Source organism: Lygodium microphyllum, chromosome 4 (assembly GCF_053477565.2).
Source record: "Lygodium microphyllum isolate KBCC chromosome 4, Lygodium_microphyllum_v1.1.10, whole genome shotgun sequence".
NCBI lineage: Eukaryota > Viridiplantae > Streptophyta > Polypodiopsida > Schizaeales > Lygodiaceae > Lygodium > Lygodium microphyllum.
The window spans coordinates 38,158,295-38,177,575 of record NC_141138.1 but is presented as its reverse complement, the minus strand read 5'-3'; the positions used below and the strand labels follow the sequence as shown (position 1 = coordinate 38,177,575).

The 19,281-nt window shown below is 43.0% G+C and overlaps 1 protein-coding gene and 1 long non-coding RNA gene across 7 annotated transcripts in view; one reads left to right on the top strand and one right to left on the bottom strand.

Moving 5' to 3' along the window:
• LOC148036949 (ABC transporter G family member 29-like) overlaps positions 1 to 19,281 on the bottom strand; it is a 37,298-nt gene that overhangs the window by 4,566 nt on the left and 13,451 nt on the right. Inside the window, exons 12-13 of the mRNA XM_087675873.1 lie at positions 9,620 to 9,780; positions 9,400 to 9,503 (exon numbers count right to left, since the gene is read on the bottom strand). Coding sequence (XP_087531999.1) covers positions 9,400 to 9,503; positions 9,620 to 9,780 — 265 coding nt within the window. The remainder of the gene's footprint in view (positions 1 to 9,399; positions 9,504 to 9,619; positions 9,781 to 19,281) is intronic.
• The window catches only part of LOC148036950 (uncharacterized), a 33,654-nt gene that overhangs the window by 5,159 nt on the left and 9,214 nt on the right, over positions 1 to 19,281 (top strand). Inside the window, exon 3 of one of the 6 annotated variants that reach the window (XR_015690533.1) lies at positions 9,947 to 10,081. The exons of the other annotated variants lie outside the window; for them this stretch is intronic. This is a non-coding gene — a long non-coding RNA (uncharacterized LOC148036950). The remainder of the gene's footprint in view (positions 1 to 9,946; positions 10,082 to 19,281) is intronic. 6 annotated transcript variants of the gene reach the window in all.

Genomic DNA, 19,281 nt, shown 5'->3' with positions numbered 1-19,281 from the left:
ATTGCTGCTGTGTTTTCCCTCCTTTCTACCCCCCTGTTCCCTCCTTTCTGCCTCCTTTCAGGTCTGATCTTGTTGACACATGGAGGCTGCTTTGGGGAACCATCTGGTGGTGTATGGTTGGCTATACTTCTCTTACTGCAGCAATTTTTGCAGATTTGAAGCATCATAATGTGGGACTGTCATGCTAGACAGGATCAACGGGAGGTTTGCTGAGATTATGAGGATCATCACGATCATGGTGGTCACCCCCCTACCCCCTCTCACCCTCATGGCACTCTCTATACAAGTGCTTATCCTTCCCAACCCCCCCAAGACCAACAGTTGGATGGGACCAACTACCCCCTTTGGACATGCAAAGTTGAGGGCATCTGTAACACCTTCAACCTTTGGGAGTTTGTCAAAGCCCCCATCCACTAGCCCAGTATGGATCCTTAATCAAGTACTACGGATTCAGCCACTCTCTTGGAGAGGCCCATTCCTTCTTTTTTAGTTATGCATTTTTTGTTCATGTAAACGTGCATCTGCATTGCCTCTGAGCTTTAGGCCTGGTTCTCCTCTTTCTACAAAGTCGTGCCCATCTGATGTTCGTAACTCTCAAGATCAGGTTGGATGAGGTTGAAATAGTTTTCTATCTCTGATTCCCTCACCATGAAGGAACACATCAATAAGATGGAGGAGATTTGGGAAGAGTTGGTACCCCTTGGTATGACCGTCCAACCAAAGGGCATGGTTATAACACTCTTGTCATATCTAGCCACACTAAAGTATGTTGGTTTGTAGACATGCCAAAGTATGATGTTTTGTGCACCAATCTTCTCATGTCATGCATCACCTAGGAGGTGTTACTGCCAATGATATTAGAGCAAGATATCCATCATGGAGAGTGAGGAGCAAGTTCCTTTAGTTGTGCTTTTATGCCTTCCACATAAGAGATTGGACAAGAAAAGAAAGGAGGATAGGTAAAACGGCGGATTGGGAGCCTACCACCATTCAAGAGTCTCTCATACAAGAGACATGATGTCTTGCTATGTGGGAGGAGATTGATTATATTGAGCAGAATGACACTTGGCAATTGGTTCCATGCAATTGAGCCTCAATGCTCCCAACACTCTCCCTCCATCTCCACTTATGAGATGTGAAACAATATGAGAGATTGTGAGGCCGAGGAGTGCTATATATAGGACAAAGAGTGAAATTTTCTAAATCTAGTCAACTAGTGGATGACCAACAAAGGAAAAGAGCAGCCAATAAATAGGACAATTCAGTTCACAACTCACAGACCCGAGATGTGAAACAATATGAGAGATTGTGAGGCCGAGGAGTGCTATATATAGGACAAAGAGTGAAATTTTCTAAATCTAGTCAACTAGTGGATGACCAACAAAGGAAAAGAGCAGCCAATAAATAGGACAATTCAGTTCACAACTCACAGACCCTATAAGCCATAAGTGGGCCACATACACACACGAACTATACTCCTAATAGTACCAAGCAAATGGATCCTTGAATAAGCACAAGGCTAGGCTTGTTGCCAAGGGATTTGCTCAAAAGCTAGGTTTGGATTATGTCAAGACATTTGATCAGGATGGTTCTCTCTTGAAACCCATCATTTGTCAATTTGTTAGATGGACAACAAATTAGTCTTCCTCAATGACTTACAAGAGATTTATGTGGACTAGACTCCAAGCTTTAGTGTGTCCTACAAAGGAATCATGTCTAACATTTGTGGAAGGCTCCTCCATGGCCTACAGTAGGAACCGAAGGCCTAGCATCAATGGATCAACCACTTCTTCCTTCAGTAGGGTTTCAAGAAATCAAATTCACTTCTTGAAACCATGCTGAAGGAAGAAGTGCTATGTGGGTACTGTACCCATTCACACGTGATTCTTTATGGAGAGGGAATCATGCTAACTAGTCAAATTTACATTGGGCACATTATGTTGACACTTGCAAGCCGGATAGTGGTTGTTCCTTTACCCTTGAATCTAGCATGATCTATTGAAGTAGTGAGAAGCAGCCTACAAGTTGCCCTTTCTTTGGCAAAGCCAAAGGATCATGGAGTGTGCTCCTTAGCTCAAGAGACAATCTCATCTCGAAGACTACTAGCAAACATTGAGTTTCCTTAGCATGGATCTATTCATCTTCAATGCAACAATGGAAGTGTTGTGGCCATTGTAAAGAGCCCCATGTTTCATACTTAGTACCATTATGTTCATAAGCACATCTTCTATGGAGAGTTGGGGCTCATTTGTTGTACTGCGACAAACAATGCCACAAACATTTTCATGGAAGCCCTTCCTTTGCCTTGGATGCTTCATCACATGCATCCTCTAGGCCTTCAGTCACTTCCAAGATTTTGAGAGGTGATGTTAGCATTCATTGGATTCTGCTGGTCGTCTCCTCTCTGTGAACCCTAGTTAGGGTTTAACAAGGACATTTGGAGCTCGGACATGCAATATTTCCAATTCGATTCATTCCTTGCCTTCCTCTAATATTTCCAGTATTTGTCATGGAGTGCTTTGCATTTTAGGACAGCATTAGGCCTCCCATTTGCTGGTTGGACCATAGAAAGTGTTAGGTTAAGCCATCTTGGTAACAGTCTGCCAGTTTTATGGCTCCATGGCTATAAATAGCAGCCTCTCCAGCATACAATTTCCATCATTCACCCTCTTCTTCATCAGGGGTTCCTCCCTTCTATGCAGCCTTTCTTTGGATGAATTTGGTTTCTACTTCGTTTCTGTATTTATTTTGTCTCATAGGCCATTTTGGGTTTTTAGAGATGTAAATACTGTGTGTGTGTGTGTTGTGTGCACACGTGTAACTTCCAGTTGCATACTCACATAGCCATGAAGTTCGGTTACCTTGCTTGGTAATGGTTTTTGATTATAACACGCTCTACTAGGTGTTAGAACAATCACCAAGGATAAAACTACCTGGAGTTCAGCTATTGAATTGGTTGGATTGGCCTACTATCATACTCATGGCCAAAGTGAAAAACAAGTGCCAATATCAGTGGAGGGTCACCTTGATTATGTGAGAATGAAAATAATATCATAGAGCTTCTCACTCAAGCTTGAGAGCCAAATTAGCTATAGAAGCAAGTGAATGTCTGGTATAGGGGACACCAACAAACTAGCCCACTCTAACCAATTGGACTCATTGGATTGATCAAACAAGTCGGACTATTCTAAGTGCCTACTTACAGTCATCTCTTTGCAACATTAAGAATTGTCAACCTATGAGTAAATGCTGAAATTGTGCTTTTGATCTGGAAGCTTCTGATGCTCACAATTCAGGACTGCTGCAGACTGAGCAACAATCTGTTGAGCTACTAAAGCATGCCCTTTAGTTGTCATAATTTTTTGCCATTTTTCGGATCATTTAAACAGCCACAAAAGGCATTTTGGCCATGTTGTATGACACTCTAGACATTCTTCTGGCTCCACCAAATCTATAAGAGACCTAGTGTACACATTACTCTGTATCTACCCACAGCTGCTTCCATCATCATTATGCCATCATCTAGCAGTGCTATCCTTGCTTCCAGCCATCATCATCAGTTCCAGAGGCTTCCACCCACCTGTTCATGGCCATCCTCCCACTGTTGCCAACCTTCATGTGGCATCATCTGCTGCATTTCAGCTGCTAGCCCATCCATGACATTTTTTCCTATTGTTTCAGAGGTCACTCAGCCATCAACCTGCCATCAGTTTTGTTTTCATTTCCTATTAGCTGACAACCTGTCCTACACTGCCACATGGCACATCTCAGCTGTGCATGTTTAGCTGCTCCAGATTTGCTGATTTCATCACATACACATTTGTGTTCAGCTGCCTCTAATGCATGACATCAGATTCTGCATCATTGATGTCATTGCCACACATCCGAGGCTGTCACCAGGCCTGTACATTGCCACATTTTGTCGTTCCAGCCTCAGAGATTGCTGTGTCCTGACATTGGGCCTTCTGCATTGCTTTCCTCAACCCTCCACATCAGATTTCCTCATTGATTCAACCTCAAGCACTAGGTTCCATTACCCTCAGCTCCATTCTACTGCTTCTACCTCATCGTTGAGATATCATTGCGCTCCCGATTAATTCTTAGATGAGGTCACTCTTCAATACTCTCCCTTGATCCTCTCCCATGAGAGAGTGATTCGTTGATAGTCCATGCTCCTTGAGCTCCATCTATATCAAACTCTCCATTCATTCATTAGTTTCTTGTTCCTTTCTTTTGCATTGTTGTATATGTTCACTGTCTTTCAGTTGTATTCGTACACCGGAGTGTTTTCTCTGTGAAAACCCTAGCATATCTTCACACTTGAGTGACAAGCAGATTATGGATAAGGAGCTGTTAGCAGTCATGTTTGCCATGCCTTGTCATCTCCTGCCTGTGAGCCTCAGTCTGAGTCAGACGAGGACATTAGGAGCTCTGACATGTCTGTCATGTGTTATGATGGGGGAGGCTAGTCACTCTCGACTGGCTGTCTTAGGTTGTGTATTTCTTTTTGGCTTCTTTTAGTGGGCAGCCACTGGCTGCCCGGCCACTTTTTGGTCACTGTTGTGGGGCGCCCATTTTAGGGCACTTTTAGGGTTTGCGCCCATTTTAGGGTTAGGGTTAGGGTTTGTCCGTTGCCTATTTATTGGCAGCCCCCCTCCCCACTTGATCACTTGTCTTCTTGCAGATTCCGACACTCCTTCTCCCCCGTGGTGGTGCTGCCATCATCATCAGCCTGATCTGGTGCCCTCACTGACGCTGTGAGCTGGGTGCAGGGACTGATCAGTCCATTTCAGTGTATTCAGCATTCATTTCAGTCAGTGCAGATTTCTCTTCCTTATTTTCTGCTTTCTCTCTCTCTCTCCCTCCGTGTTCGTATTTCCTCTTCCGCAGCGCACTCTCACATGGTATCAGAGCCGAAGGAGAGTACACGGAGCTGAGTTTTACGCGGGAGAACACCCACAACTTTGCGTTTGCTGGTCAAGACGTCTCCAACAGCTGAGGCGCCACCTTCTGCACCATCTCCTTGATCAAGGCGGCCTGTTTTGGTGTCCATATATTTGCGTTTGCTGTTGGCGCCTTCTCCAGTGGCTGCCACGTCATCACCCACCTCTTCCTGCTTGCGTTTTCAGCCTAGGCGGCCCTCCAACAGCTGGGCGACACTCCTCCAGCCTGCGCCTTGCTGTTTTGGCGGTTGTTCCATCGTCCGGTGGCTCTTTTCCTGCTGGCGGCCTATTCCCAGGCTCTGTTTTCAGGCAGGCGGCTGTTTTTCTGTGGTGATTGCATCGTCAGCATTTACGTTTGACATCATCCTTGCGTTCTGTGCAAGGCGGCCAGCTCAAGAGCTTCTGGTGTTTGTGTTTCGGCACCGGCAACCTTCCCTTGTTGTGTTTTGGTGTTTGCAGATATCGAAGATGTCTTCTCATCAGTTTACGGGCTTTGATGACTCAGATGACGAGCTTTTGTCTCGACATTCATCTGAACGGAGGCGTGATTTCTATCGCGAGGATCGTCATACGGAGTCTATTCCTCGTTCTCGTCCCCCTTCTATTCATGTGTCTCGGCGAGCCCCTTCTAGTGGGCCGAAGATGCAGCCTTTGGTACCCCCTGTACAGGTACCCGTACTTCCTCAGCTGCCCAAAGAGGACCGGTTGGATGGCTCCAACTTTTCTCTATGGTCCTGCAAGGTGGAGTGTATCTTGGACTCCTTCGATCTTTGGGAGCTTGTTTTTGTTCCTATTCCCCGGCCTATGGTGGATCCCGTAGATGGGACATCTATGGATCGTGCAGCCTTATGGGATCGGCTCAATTCTCGAGCCCGATCTTTCCTCTTTCTGAGTTTGCAGGATTCAGTCCTTGTTCATGTTCACAGGTTGAAGACTGCAGCAGATGTGTGGAGAAAGCTCGCGTCTCTCTATCAACAGAAGACGTTTGCCCACCGGATATCTCTCGAAAAGAAGTTGCGGATGCTCGCTATTGATGATAGTCCTTCCATAAAGGACCACATCAACAGATTACAGGATATGAGGGATGAGCTTGCATCCCTCGGTCGTATGATATCGTCTGAGGATATGGCGATGATTCTGTTGACTCAGCTGCCATCGCCTCGGTTTGATGTCTTCTACACCAGCCTTCTTACATCGAGGACCCGTGAGAAGCTTCTATGGGAGGAGCTATCCCCGCTTGTCTTGGAGCATGATGAGCGACTCAGAGAGGTCAGTTATAGTGGATCCGACTCTACTAGAGCCTTTGTTGCAGGTTCGGGAGGACAGAAGAAGAAGACGAAGTCAAAGTGTAAGCAGAAGGACAGTTCTTCAGGCTCTGACTCAGATTCAGAGAGACCGAAGTGCCCACACTGTGGGCAAGAGACACATCCCGAGGAGAAGTGCTGGAAGAAGTACCCTCACCTTCGTCCGGGAGCGAAGGGTGGATCTACATCGGAGCCTTCTTCTACCTCTACACCAGCTGTTACCCATGAGTCAGTGTTCCTTCATATCCATGCTTTGGAGGAGGATCCTTCTTCCGTGGCTGCAATGTCTTCTGTGCAGCCTTGGTTAGTGGACAGCGGTGCTTTGAGTCATATGACTCCCCGAGGTGATTTGTTACAGGATCTCCATCCATCAGAGGGTTCAGTCACTGTTGGTGACATTTTATCGGTGCCTATTAGTGGTGTTGGCACATTGCCTTTGTTTACCGACCGACCTTCGAGCTCCTTTTCACAGGCCCTACATGTTCCGGATTTGGGCCTTCCCCTCCTCTCAGTTTATGGCCTTACGAGGCTTGGCACACGAGTGATCTTCACCGAGCATGCCGTTGTTATTGAGAATTCTCTTACAGGAGCTGTCTTATCTACAAGTTGGCAGGAGAGCGGGCTTTACAGGCTCCATTCCCCTTCTTTGATGCAAGGTCCTCCGCGGCAATCTATTGCTACACCCGTTCCCGCTTGTGCACCTTCTATTCCATAGGTTCCTTCCCATCCCCCACCCTCTCCTCCGGTGGTTCCCTCGTACCCCCCATCCCTTTTAGAGGGGGACGATCTCGATGATGCGGCTGTGGATTCCCTGGCCCCTAGTGTTTTAGAGGGGGATTCCCAGGATCATGAGGAGCTCCTCCAGCGGCAGTCTACATCGACGGACTTCATCGACCTTGGCATTCTTCTTGCCATCCCAGGATCCATTTCTCCCTTGGCCTTCAACCACATCCAGGATCTGAGAGGGGATGTTAGCAGTCATGCCTTGTCATCTCGTGCTTGTGAGCCTCAATTTGAGTTAGACGAGGACATTAGGAGCTCTGACATGTCTGTCATGTGTTATGATGGGGGAGGCTAGTCACTCTCGACTGGCTGTCTTAGGTTGTGTATTTCTTTTTGGCCTCTTTTAGTGGGCAGCCACTGGCTGCCCGGCCACTTTTTGGTCACTGTTGTGGGGCGCCCATTTTAGGGCACTTTTAGGGTTTGCGCCCATTTTAGGGTTAGGGTTAGGGTTTGCCCGTTGCCTATTTATTGGCAGCCCCCCTCCCCACTTGATCACTTGTCTTCTTGCAGATTCCGACACTCCTTCTCCCCCATGGTGGTGCTGCCATCATCATCAGCCTGATCTGGTGCCCTCACTGACGCTGTGAGCTGCGTGCAGGGACTGATCAGTCCATTTCAGTGTATTCAGCATTCACTTCAGTCTGTGCAGATTTCTCTTCCTTATTTTCTTCTTTCTCTCTCTCTCGCCCTCCGTGTTCGTATTTCCTCTTCCGCAGCGCACTCTCACAGGAGCACGGGTCTCTGCAAGGTGGCATATGGGCTAGCATATAGAAAGAATTGGTGTTGGCAGACTTTACCCTTAACATATATCATTATTGCTGCAATATATGAGTAGGAGGATCATTTCCAGCTTTGGATGTCTCACCTAAGCCCTTATAACATGCGGATTGAAGTGATTTACGGGATCCACCATTGGCAGAAGTTCAGAGGGGGCCTTCTCATGAGGGAGCACCTTCATCTACAACCACCATGTCGTGAAGGGGCCAATGGGGTCTTTTTCGCAAACTTTGAATTTCTTATCGCATCATGGCTGAGAGGTGGTGTTTGAGAGAGATTTTCTTACCAGAAATATCTCATCTTGAGGAGTGCTTTGTGTTTGCCCCTCCTGAGTTCTTTTTCTTGCAAAATAGTAGTGCTTAGGAGGTCATTTGTGAGTGAGTCTTTGTTGTGCTCAATGGCTTGGGGCATGATTCTTCTCTGCGATGTTGTGGTGTCCTACACACTACATATACTTGCAGATTTCTTGGGCATTTTGGCAGCTCTTGCGTGGACTATCTTGACATTGTATCTACTTAAATCAAAGATGACTAGTGTGTCAGTGGAAAGAGTGGTGAGACTGCCAGTCTTTGGTATGTTACGGTTATAAATAGTCAAAGCCTCTTGCAAAAATCACTCTCTTCCCTCTTCCATGTATACCAATATTTCTGCAATCAAAAGCTAATTGCCAACCACATTTTATACATCGTGGATGGGCAAAGCAAAGAATTTAATGCTTGTAAATTTGTGTGTATGACCTCCACAAAAGATGCTTTACAACAACTTGCACTGTAGAGTTCTATGTGAGACCATGAATGACTAAGAGCTTGGGATAACCTATCAAATAAGGTATTGGAACATGGGACAACCTATCGAATAAGGTGTTGCAACAATTTGAGTACATGTCTCTTGACTTAACTAGGCATTTCCAAGTTCCAAGTTTCAAGCTTTTAGCTAAATTGTAGAATTGCATTTGGAAAGGACAATATTAAATAGTCACGTTAATAGCATCTACCACTTACATCGCAACACTTTTTGGACTGTATCCTGGTCTAAAATACTCTTCATAACATGAGATGTATCTATATTCAGTAATAACGTACTTCAACATTGTAGAATACCCTATAGTTATAAGCTACAATACCCTATAGTTACAAGTGTCAAAATGATCTTAAGAGAGTAATTCCATGTGTCTCAAGTGCAGTACTTCAACTCTATTTGTATGGAATCTTCTTAGTCCAAACATTGAAACTTTTGGACTAACATCCCCTTGTTTTGTTTAAGGATTAGTTGAGAGAGCTTTCAGTTCTCAAATAGTTTCAAATACAATCTGTTATCATTGTAATCAATACTGTCAGAACACTATTTCTCCTCACATGGGCCCAAAACCTCATGCATATATTTCTGATATGTGTGCATGTGCTTAAATGCGTGACAAATTTCTGGAGTGCATATAAAATATATGTGCATGTGTTTGTACCACCTTTATATCAGACAACGACTTATGAATGGTGGTTTTTGTATGAAGAGCATGTTCAAATCATTTCCACAAGTATGCAGCTGTACATACATGCTCAGAGAGAGAGAGAGAGAGAGAGAGTGTGTGTGTGTACATGATTCCATTCTGGTGCAAGCAACTCATTGACACTTATAGCATTCTGAGCATATGTAAGAGGCGACAACCAATATCCCCATGACCACCATTTCGGGATATGGCCTGCAAAACATCAACTTAAGTGAATTTTCACTATGCTAATCAATGCAATTAGTGGAATCACAAATTTACAAAAAAAAAAAGTAGTAATGGAATCACTTTTTGGGTTAAGAGAATACTTTTCGGTACTATAAATCCACCAAGCAAGAAAATCATGAACAAGCATAGGGAGCCCCCAGTTCCAGATACCACCATTGTTCTGCAAGCACCTCCAATGAGTCGAAATAGCGATAGTGACATTTGATGTAGAGAGAAAAGTACAAGAAATTGTTTGAAAAATCTGTAAAGCACAAGACAAGTATTGTAAGATCAACTTCTCAACAATTAAGGTCATTAGCAATAGATCTTAACCAAGATTAGCAATCTTGATAACTAGACAAGTTCATGGTGATTTAGTTTTGTTTGCTTTTGTGGGCAACTTAACCTTTTAGTTTGATGATTTTCAGGCACTAGCTAGGTTTTGTTCTTTGCAATCGAAAATTTTACTTTCAGTAGCATGGATAGTTGGCAGCAGGTTGTCTTTACAATATAGGAACAATTCGAGCTCACAAAAGAAATTGGGAGAACCTCTGTAAGAATAGGTTGGTAGACACTCTCTCAACCTTGCCTACCTAGGAAAGAAAAATTGCTTTTAAAGATAGTGTAGTACACATCATACAAAAGGCATCAAATAGAGTGCGATTGCCTTGAACATGTACGTTACCATGGCAACATTGTAGTCTCATTTCTTTCATTAAATTGGAATTTTGCACAAAAGTTGGATGTACAAGAAATGCATTCTGTTTTAACTTGGATCTTGGAATTCATGGCCATGCTGGTTGCATTAGAGGCTTTGAATTGTGGTAAGTGGCTGTTATCATATCAATGGTTGTGCTGCTATTAGTAACGTGGCTACTCCATGACTTTGTTAGTTTAGTACATATCATGGCCTTTAGGCACTATGTTTAGCCTTCAATTAGGCGCTGGATAGAGGCAGATGGGTGGGCTATTTTAGGGTTTCTTGAATTGTTTTAATGTCTTGTCCCAAGGCTTTTAGGGCTTCTTTAGTTGTTTCGTGCCTCATTCCGAGGCCTCTTTATATGATCTACTCCTCTCATTGTTGTTGTATCACATCATCTTGTATCCTTGGAGAGAGGGAGAGCTTAGGCACTATTTCTGGTCATCATTGTATGGGTGTCTTGTTGATATTGTGCTAGACACATAGTTACCCGGAACGGGGAACGGAACCCCCCGAATGGGGGGAACGCCCAAAGTTAGGAAACGGTATATATATATAGATAGATAGATAGATAGATAGAGAGAGAGAGAGAGAGAGAGAGAGAGAGAGAGAGAGAGAGAGAGAGAGTCAAGTTTCAACACTTAAGCCTAGATTCATCTAGAAATATATATCATGCACATGTGCAAGCGTGAGAGGCGCCAGGCAGGCGAGAGAGGTGGGAGTCGTGGGAGGTGGGCTTGGCAGTCGGGCGCCAAGCAATCGGGCTAGGCAATCGAGAGAGGTGCGAGAGGCGGAAGGCAGGTCAGGCAGGCGAGAGGTGGGAGTCAGGACTACAGGCACGAGGCGGGATAAGACGCGATAAACGTTTCTAAAAAAAGATTCAATGCCCCACTGCTGGAACGGCCGTTCCAAACAGGGAACGGCCAAGGAACGGGCGGGAATGGGACAAGGAACGGGCTGGAACGTTCCGCCAGTGTTTCCTGGGCTCGGTCCTCCCGAAACGCGTTAATTCGTTATTAAGTGCCGGAACGGTCGTTCCCTATTTCTATGGCTAGACATCTTGTGCTTCATTTTTGCATTTCATTGCTTGTTCATTCTAAGTTTCTTGTCCTCATGCATTCGTTCTTTATATCAATGTTCACGCTTTCTCTTTTACACTTTCAATCATCTATGCAATCTCACAAGCTTGAGGTTATTTGTGTGACTTTTGTCATTGTTCATGTGTAATATGCACAAAGATTTGAATGTTTATCGCATCTGTTAGTCAAGGGCCAATTTTTCTTAGGAACAAGAGAATTAAACTAAAAAGAAGAAACAATTACTGTTCTACAAACATACATTGTGTGTTGAAGCTATCATAGGGTGTGTATGGGCAAAATCCTAAACTTGAATCACTCCTTGAGCATGAGTTTCATGCAATGTGACATTGAAATAAATATATATTTTGGGCCTTGTCAATATGCCATAGTGATGTGGTGATCCCAAATATATTTAGCACCCTCCCTCCCATTCCAAACTTGTGTGATGAAGCTATTATAGGGTGTGTATGGGAAAAATCTTAAACTTGAATCGCTCCTTAAGCATAAGTGTCATGCAATGTGACATTGAAATAATTATGTATTTTGGGCCTTGTCAATATGTCATAGTGATGTGGTGATCCCAAATATATTTATATTTAGCACCCTTGCTCTCGTTCCAAAAGGGAGTCTCATACCATCTATATGTTCCCACTCGATGTGAGTATGGTATACAATCTATCTGCAACTCCGGTCATCTTATGCTTAATATGCATGCTAGCATTGCCATGCTTGCTAGTATTAACATGCCCACCAACATGCCCACCCTAGCCTATTTTGAAGTGCATGCACCGCCATTCTCTCCATTCTTTTGTTGGTGGTGCCATTATCAGATTTGGATATCACAAATACTTAAAGATTAAATATACTATAGGCTAGATCCAGGTCTCCTCTGCACCAACTTCAAGGTGAGTCAGAGAGATACTCTAGTGAGGCATAAGAGGACATGCTACATTCTAGGTACCAAATGCAAAGAGTGGAGACAAGTGGTATTGTCTATGAAAATGCTTGCTAGGTTCAAGGTGAGACAGGGAGATACTCTAAAGAGGCGCAAGAGGACATGCTACATTCTAGATGCCAAATGCAAAATGTGGAGACACAAGTAGAATCACATATGTAGATGCCATGCCTCGCCTACTACGAGATATCATTGTCTTCTCCAACAAGGATTTAGTCTAATATGCCAGGTTATGATATTCTCAAATGAAAGAGCCTAAAAAACAAACCTTTAGATACATTGGCCTAGCCCTGAGTAGAAGCAATAGTGTGCATGCAAGACATGAGACAAAAAATACTTATTGACTTGTTTAGGGTCATAGGAGGACTAGTACAAGCTTGGCCAGCAGTATTAGTTCCACCCAAGAGAGCTAGGAGGCCTTGCCCTTGAGCTAGATAACATCCACAACATTATTTGAGAACGAAGGCTATCATCTCTCACCAAAGCCGAATATTCCCAAGATATTCACTTTAATGAAGTCTATCATAGATGAGTTAATTTCTCTCCAAAATAACCTTATGATGACCTCGTAGATGGTAAGCGAGCCAAGAGCCCTTGTACACATTAATGGTACCATCATCTTTACCCTTATATTAGTTATTGTTTTCTTGGCTTATTCACAATGAAACATACCATGGATTAGTTATACTCACAATTTTGGTCTCATAGGTCACTCATTCTATCTCTTGTAGATGTTAATCTCTCTCTCTCTCTCTCTCTCTCTCTCTCTCTCTCTCTCTCTCTCTCTCTCTCTCACACACACACACACACACACAATCAAGTGTCTACCCTAGTGATAGACCACTTATTTTAATAACCCATGGTTTAAATCTCCCTTTTTCTACACATATATTAATGACTGTGCGGAATTTAGGAGTTGAATCCAAGACCTGTTGGGTGTGCATCCAACTTAACCAATTGAGCTACATCTATTTGGTCAACTCTCTCTCTTTCTGTGTGTGTGTGTGTGTTATATCCTTGGACATTTGAATGTGTGCTAGGTAGCATTGGTCACAATGGTCATGAAATGACTTATTGCGAATGCACTAAGGGCCCTTCAAAGAGAAGGGGTTTAAAGAAATAGGAGATGTAAAAAAATTTTGATAGAGGTGAATCCAGTCAATTTATTTCAGCATCCTATCATACATGGAAGACATCAGCTCATAATCATAGCTCATAACCAAATACATCCAAATAAGGGAGGGTCAAAGCCCAAGACACAAAGAGACAATAGCTCAACTCATACACATACATAACATAACCCATGATCATAATTCATGATCCATGTTGCTACCATCCATTGACTGCTATAGGTATTCACCTCAAAATTACATGTAGCTTCAATCTAGTAGTGGTAGAAGCCTTTACAGTTAAGACATATATCAAATACTTTTGTCAAATCCCTATCAAAGCTAAAGAAGCACTTCAGCCCTATCAATAACAGTGTATTCCAGCCCTCAATCAAGGCTCCAGAATGCATACAAATCCAATCATAAGCTTCTCTAATGAATGCCCAAGGTTGCCTTGCTGTTTAGGGACCGTATCCAATACATACATGCAATTAGATCACTTGCAAGCTCTTCCAAATTGAGTGGACTGTGGGCTGCCCTGTTTACGACAGTTTTGAACAGTCCAAAACAGCCCATAGACCAAGAAAAATCACACCTTTGGCTGTCCCAAGTGGTACACTAGATCCCGGGAGCAAGAACCAAGCTCCAGGCATCAAAAAGAGCCCTGAGAATGAAGATGAAGCAAAAAGAGACCTTGCTGGTCATGGATTCCTTGTTCTTTCCTGTCCAAGACAGCACCATAGCTCCCCTCTTCTCTCCCAAAATGCATACATCAGACACACTTTACCTTCCTCTCCTTAATATCTTGCCCATTTCTAAGTTGAACTCTAGTTGCATGCCCTTGGAAGCTCCACCAATGGTCCAGCTCTCCCTGCAGCCCACGCCCATGATTTGTGGCGCAAATCACGCTGATCTCCCTGTTCTTTCCCACACAACATCAAAGTTTCACATAGACACACTTAAGTGACCTAAGTCACTAACAAGGGCATATACCATGTCCCGTGCTCAAACCTAGTAGACTTGCTGAACTATGTGACTTCCAAGCAAAAATGAACTTAAAGAGTCGCTGCATTATGTTGTATATCCTAACCTGGAGCTCCTGTAGACCAAGTATGCAGATCTACATGATCCATAGCATCTCCATTTTTCACACTATAAACATAAAATCCCATGACATTAGGTCAATGGAAGACCAGTTTTACGAGATGAAGAGTTACTAGAGTGATTTGTTTACATGCCTACTGACAAGTGTGAAGCTTGGAAGCAAAATGACTAAGAGGGAAGTCAAGTAAATCACAGACCAGGAGTGTTGTTATTGGATTTGTCAGTTCATGTGTGAGTCTCTGCATGCCACAAAGGGCTGGGCACATCTTAGATATTTTAGGCATTTTACGTGTGTCATTTATATGGTGTTTAGAGCATTTATTGCTAGCCGAACAGCATTTATTGCTAGTTGGACAGCATTTATTGCTGGCTGACCTCACATCATTTATGGCATTGATTTGGTCTATATATTGGGGCCCCTCCTCAATAATAATCATCATCATCATTTGTCATTCACCTTCTTCACGTTCTAGTGGAGAGAAGGAGCCGGTGCTAGTGCCTTGACAACCAATGAATCACGTTGGATCTATATTGTCTTACATCTTGGTATGTGGATTCCATTTCCCGAGCATCTCTTTGCTCCTGAGTTCTTTGTGTAGTGTTCTTTTCTTTTGGTAGTGCTTCTCTTTCCTTTGTCTCATGTTCAACAGTCTATTACAGCAGTTCCCCATGCTTCCATCACTGCATGCACTTCTGACAAGGTATCAAATTGTAAGATCATTGTTCTGTTGCTGTAAAACTGTTTTACACTGTTGCAGGTCTGAGTTTTGACTTTTCGTTGACTGATTGGATCTCTTTCTAACTACTGCGAGTGATTTACAACTTGGCCAACCATCCTTTGCTAAATCTTGGCCTGATTTTCTGCTATTTTCTCAACATTTCGCAGTTTGCCATCTGCATTTATAGTTTTCTAGGGCTGTTTTAGGGCTGGGGACTTATTACTGACCCTTCAACACAACAGCATTTTGGTGTCTGCCTGCTGAGGCGACCTGTTTTTTTGCAGTACAATTGCATTTAATGCAACTATTGTCTGCCTTTTATTGATCAGCTTCTGCATTTTGCTTTTTTGCTTGTGTGCAGGGTTGGGTGATAGGTTTCACGCTACTTTTTGGTTGAGTTTGGTTTGTCTTTTTACTTTGTGATACATTGCTCAACTTTAGAGAGGGTTCATGTGCATCCAGTTGTCATGTTCTCATCACTACACTCTCGTCACTATTAATCTTTTCTCTATGTGCTTTTTTTACTACTTTGAATTCCATCAATCCTTGTGGGTCTGTAGTTTTGGCATACTTTTCTCCCTAAAGATCCCTTGTTTGTCTTCCTCTTCTTTGTATCCCCTTCATTGTGGTTCCTCCGGCATCTTCTACTGACGGTCCGCATGCAGACATTCTTTACTCATCTACAAGTGTCATGTTGGAGATTTGTGTTCCGCTTCAAGTTTCTGTGAGGATGCTATCTCTTGGTGCTTTAGATGTTCCAATTTCAAAGAGGTGTGAAATACAACAAAAAAGAAGTCACAGTACTACTATTGTGGCAAGAAGGGGCACCTCCGGAAAGGACTACGGAACATTAGCAGCTTTACTGTAGGAGGAGGCACAGATGGTAACAAAAGGTGACAACTCTCTCGACAAGTCTTCCTCATCTCTAGGTCTAGGTTTAGGCTCCAGCTATGTGGCCTCCCTTCCCAGTTGTTAGTATAGATGATACGATCATCCCTCACAACACTCCAATGCTAGAGAGGGAGTGTGAGGGGGTGGTAAGGTGGGGTTGCTAAGCCTCATCTATACAAGTGCACAGGTTCTAGAGAGGGATTTCCATGACGCATCGGCTAAAGACTGGCAAGTTCAAATCCTGGAGCTAGGATGGGCATCGAGGTTCATGATGAGCTGGTTCTTTGACACAGAGCACACTTGGCTCTTAGTCTGAGCCCACATGAGGCAACACTTTGACAGTCTGGCCAAAAGGTCACATTTGTTCAAAGGCATTTTTGACGGGCTAGTCTTGTATGCTATTGCAAGACATTGTTGACAAATATTGAGAGTTGCTATGATTCTTTTGTATTTTAGGAGCTGGTACGATCGACATTGATATCAAATTTTCTCCGAGGCATCTTGGTGGTGGGTTGGCCACTCACTACTTGGCTATCCATGGTCCATTTCCAGTGTTTTTTGTTGTATGGACTTTGATGGGCTCTTAACAATGTATCGTTGTCTTGTACCAAATCACTCATAATCTGAGAGAGGGTGTTAGTGGATTTGTTAGTTCATGTGTGAGTCCGTGCATGCCAGAGAGGGCTAGGCACATCTTAGATATTTTAGGCATTTTATAAGTGTCATTTATATGGTGTTTACAGCATTTATTGCAAATAGACCAGCATTTATTGTTGACTAACCAACATTTATTGCTAGTTGACTCTACATCATTGGCCTAAATATTGGGGCTCATCCTCCTCAATTATCGTCATCATCATTAGTCATTCACCTCCTTCAGGTTCTAGTGGAGAGAGGGAGCCAATATCGGTGCCTTGACAGCTAGTGACTCACATTGGATCTATACTATCTCATATCTTGATATATGGATTCCATTTTCTGAGTATCTCTTTGCTTTCGAGTTCTTTGTGTAGTGTTCTTTGGTGTTTCTATTTTCTGTCTCATGTTCAGCAGTCTTTTAGAGTAGTTTCCCATGCTTCCATCACTACATCCACTTTGGACAAGTGTTTGCATGTGTCCCTGTGTAGGAGACTTTTTGGGAGGGGGAAGAGGAGAAAAGTGGGGAGTTTAAGGGCAGCATGGGAGGCTGGAAAACAGGCCCAAACAGGCCGGAAGGGAGTAGCATCAAGTGTGGACTGAAAAGGGAGAGAGAGGGCATGCAAACTCAAGAAAATTGAAGGGAAAGTAAGCTCCGGTAGTAGGGAAGGGGGTTCTTGTGTCTTGGCTTGAGAAAGGGAAGTTCTTTGTCTTCTTCATGCTGTCCAAGACAAGGGATTTACATACAAGAGAACAGGGCAGCATACTGTCCATAAAGATTTAAACCTCTTCTATTGACATCGGGTGCATCTATGCATAGGATCCTACTCTCTACTATTAGGGGATGCTTTGTACTCATCAAAGACACAATCTTGAGAGGGTTTGAAGCAATTTCTGAGCATTTGATTACTGCTATAATATATAGGGAAAAGAGGGCTGAATCATTAAAATTAGGCCCATATAGGGTTTTCTCCATCATCAGTCACTTCTACTGATTGGTATTGCTTCCAGGTGATTAAGGAACACTTTGCACTTGTCAAGGACATAGTTTGGAGAGGTTTTGGAGTGGATTAAATATATTTATTTGCTGCTGTAATAAACAGTTAAAACAGGGCTGACATACCAAATCTAGGCCCGAATAGGGTTTGATGCTTCTTTATCCATGTCTATCAATTGATATCCATGTCTATCAATTGATAGAGCTTTTGGGTGATGCAATTGGCCTTTCCCCACCAAATATTATGTAGCCATTGAGATTTGATACTTTTGCCTACTTCATGTACAGCAAGATACCGATCTGTTCATATTCAAGGTCAGGGTATATGTTGGGCAATTGACTTTGAGTTAATCAATTGTCCCAACAAGGGTTGAAAATTGATCGGGTACTATTGTACCTGGCAGTAATACAAAGGGCGGTATTTAATTCGTTTGGGTTGTGATTGGTTTCTCCTTTCTCTCGTCTTCTTCTCTTTACCTTACTCTTTGCACCCATATTTCTAAAACCCCCATAGTTTCGGCTTTCTTCTCTTTATCCCCTGACAACGTGCATAAAACCATTGTTTGCACATGGAGCTATGATGGTTCACACTTGACAAATACGACTTTATCTCATTTAGGGTAATATGGGACACTACTAGCGAGAGGGGCATGCACGGGAAGCACATATTGCCAATGGTGGGTACGACAAACTATGCGTCTTGTTCGGTACTCGTGTTCAATTAGGTGGAAGGATGCTTATGCAAAGATTTTCGGTTGTAGTGACAATAGGAGTTCACTTTGAGGCTGTAGGATACCATCATTGTTGGTAATCGAAGCCTTATTGCTGGATTAGCATCATTGCTTTATGTTCCACATTGACATTTAATGTTAGTTTAATATTAATATTAATGTAACATTAAATGTTGGGTTTTAACATCTAGCTTTTGTGTAAATATCAATATTAATTTTAATGTTAACATTATGATTAATGTAAAGTCAAACATTACTATTAATATTAACATCAATTAATTTGTTGAAGGGAGGGAGAGACACTCTTTGGTGTCAAGGAGAGAGAATGAAGATTGAAAATCATTGCATTCTCACAAAGGGATGCATTCACGTGCCAAAACCCAACTCTATTCTGATCACCAAGGCAATGTGATGCATAAATTGAGCATAAACAATGCCTATAGCAATGATGTTTCGCATGACACTCATATAATGCATACACCAGCTGCAAACCACATGTAACTTGGGCAAATGTACTTCATTTGTGTGACCTATAAATGTACATTGCATACCATCCTTGTGTCCTATACATGCCTTAGAAATGCACATCACACCCAAATGTATATTCAATGTATTCCGTGTACTTCATATATGTTAATAGCCTTGTAAATGTATAGTTTCAAAGCCTAGTTGCAAAGCATACACATTTGCGTATTGACTCAGAGTGACTAATACTTAGAATAGTGATCTCAATGGCAAAAATACTATCAACATAGAGTACCTTGGATGCAAAACCAAGTACATCCAAGATCCTCTAAATGACTGAGTTGTCCATTCCTAGGGGAGTGAAGATGTAATCTTCC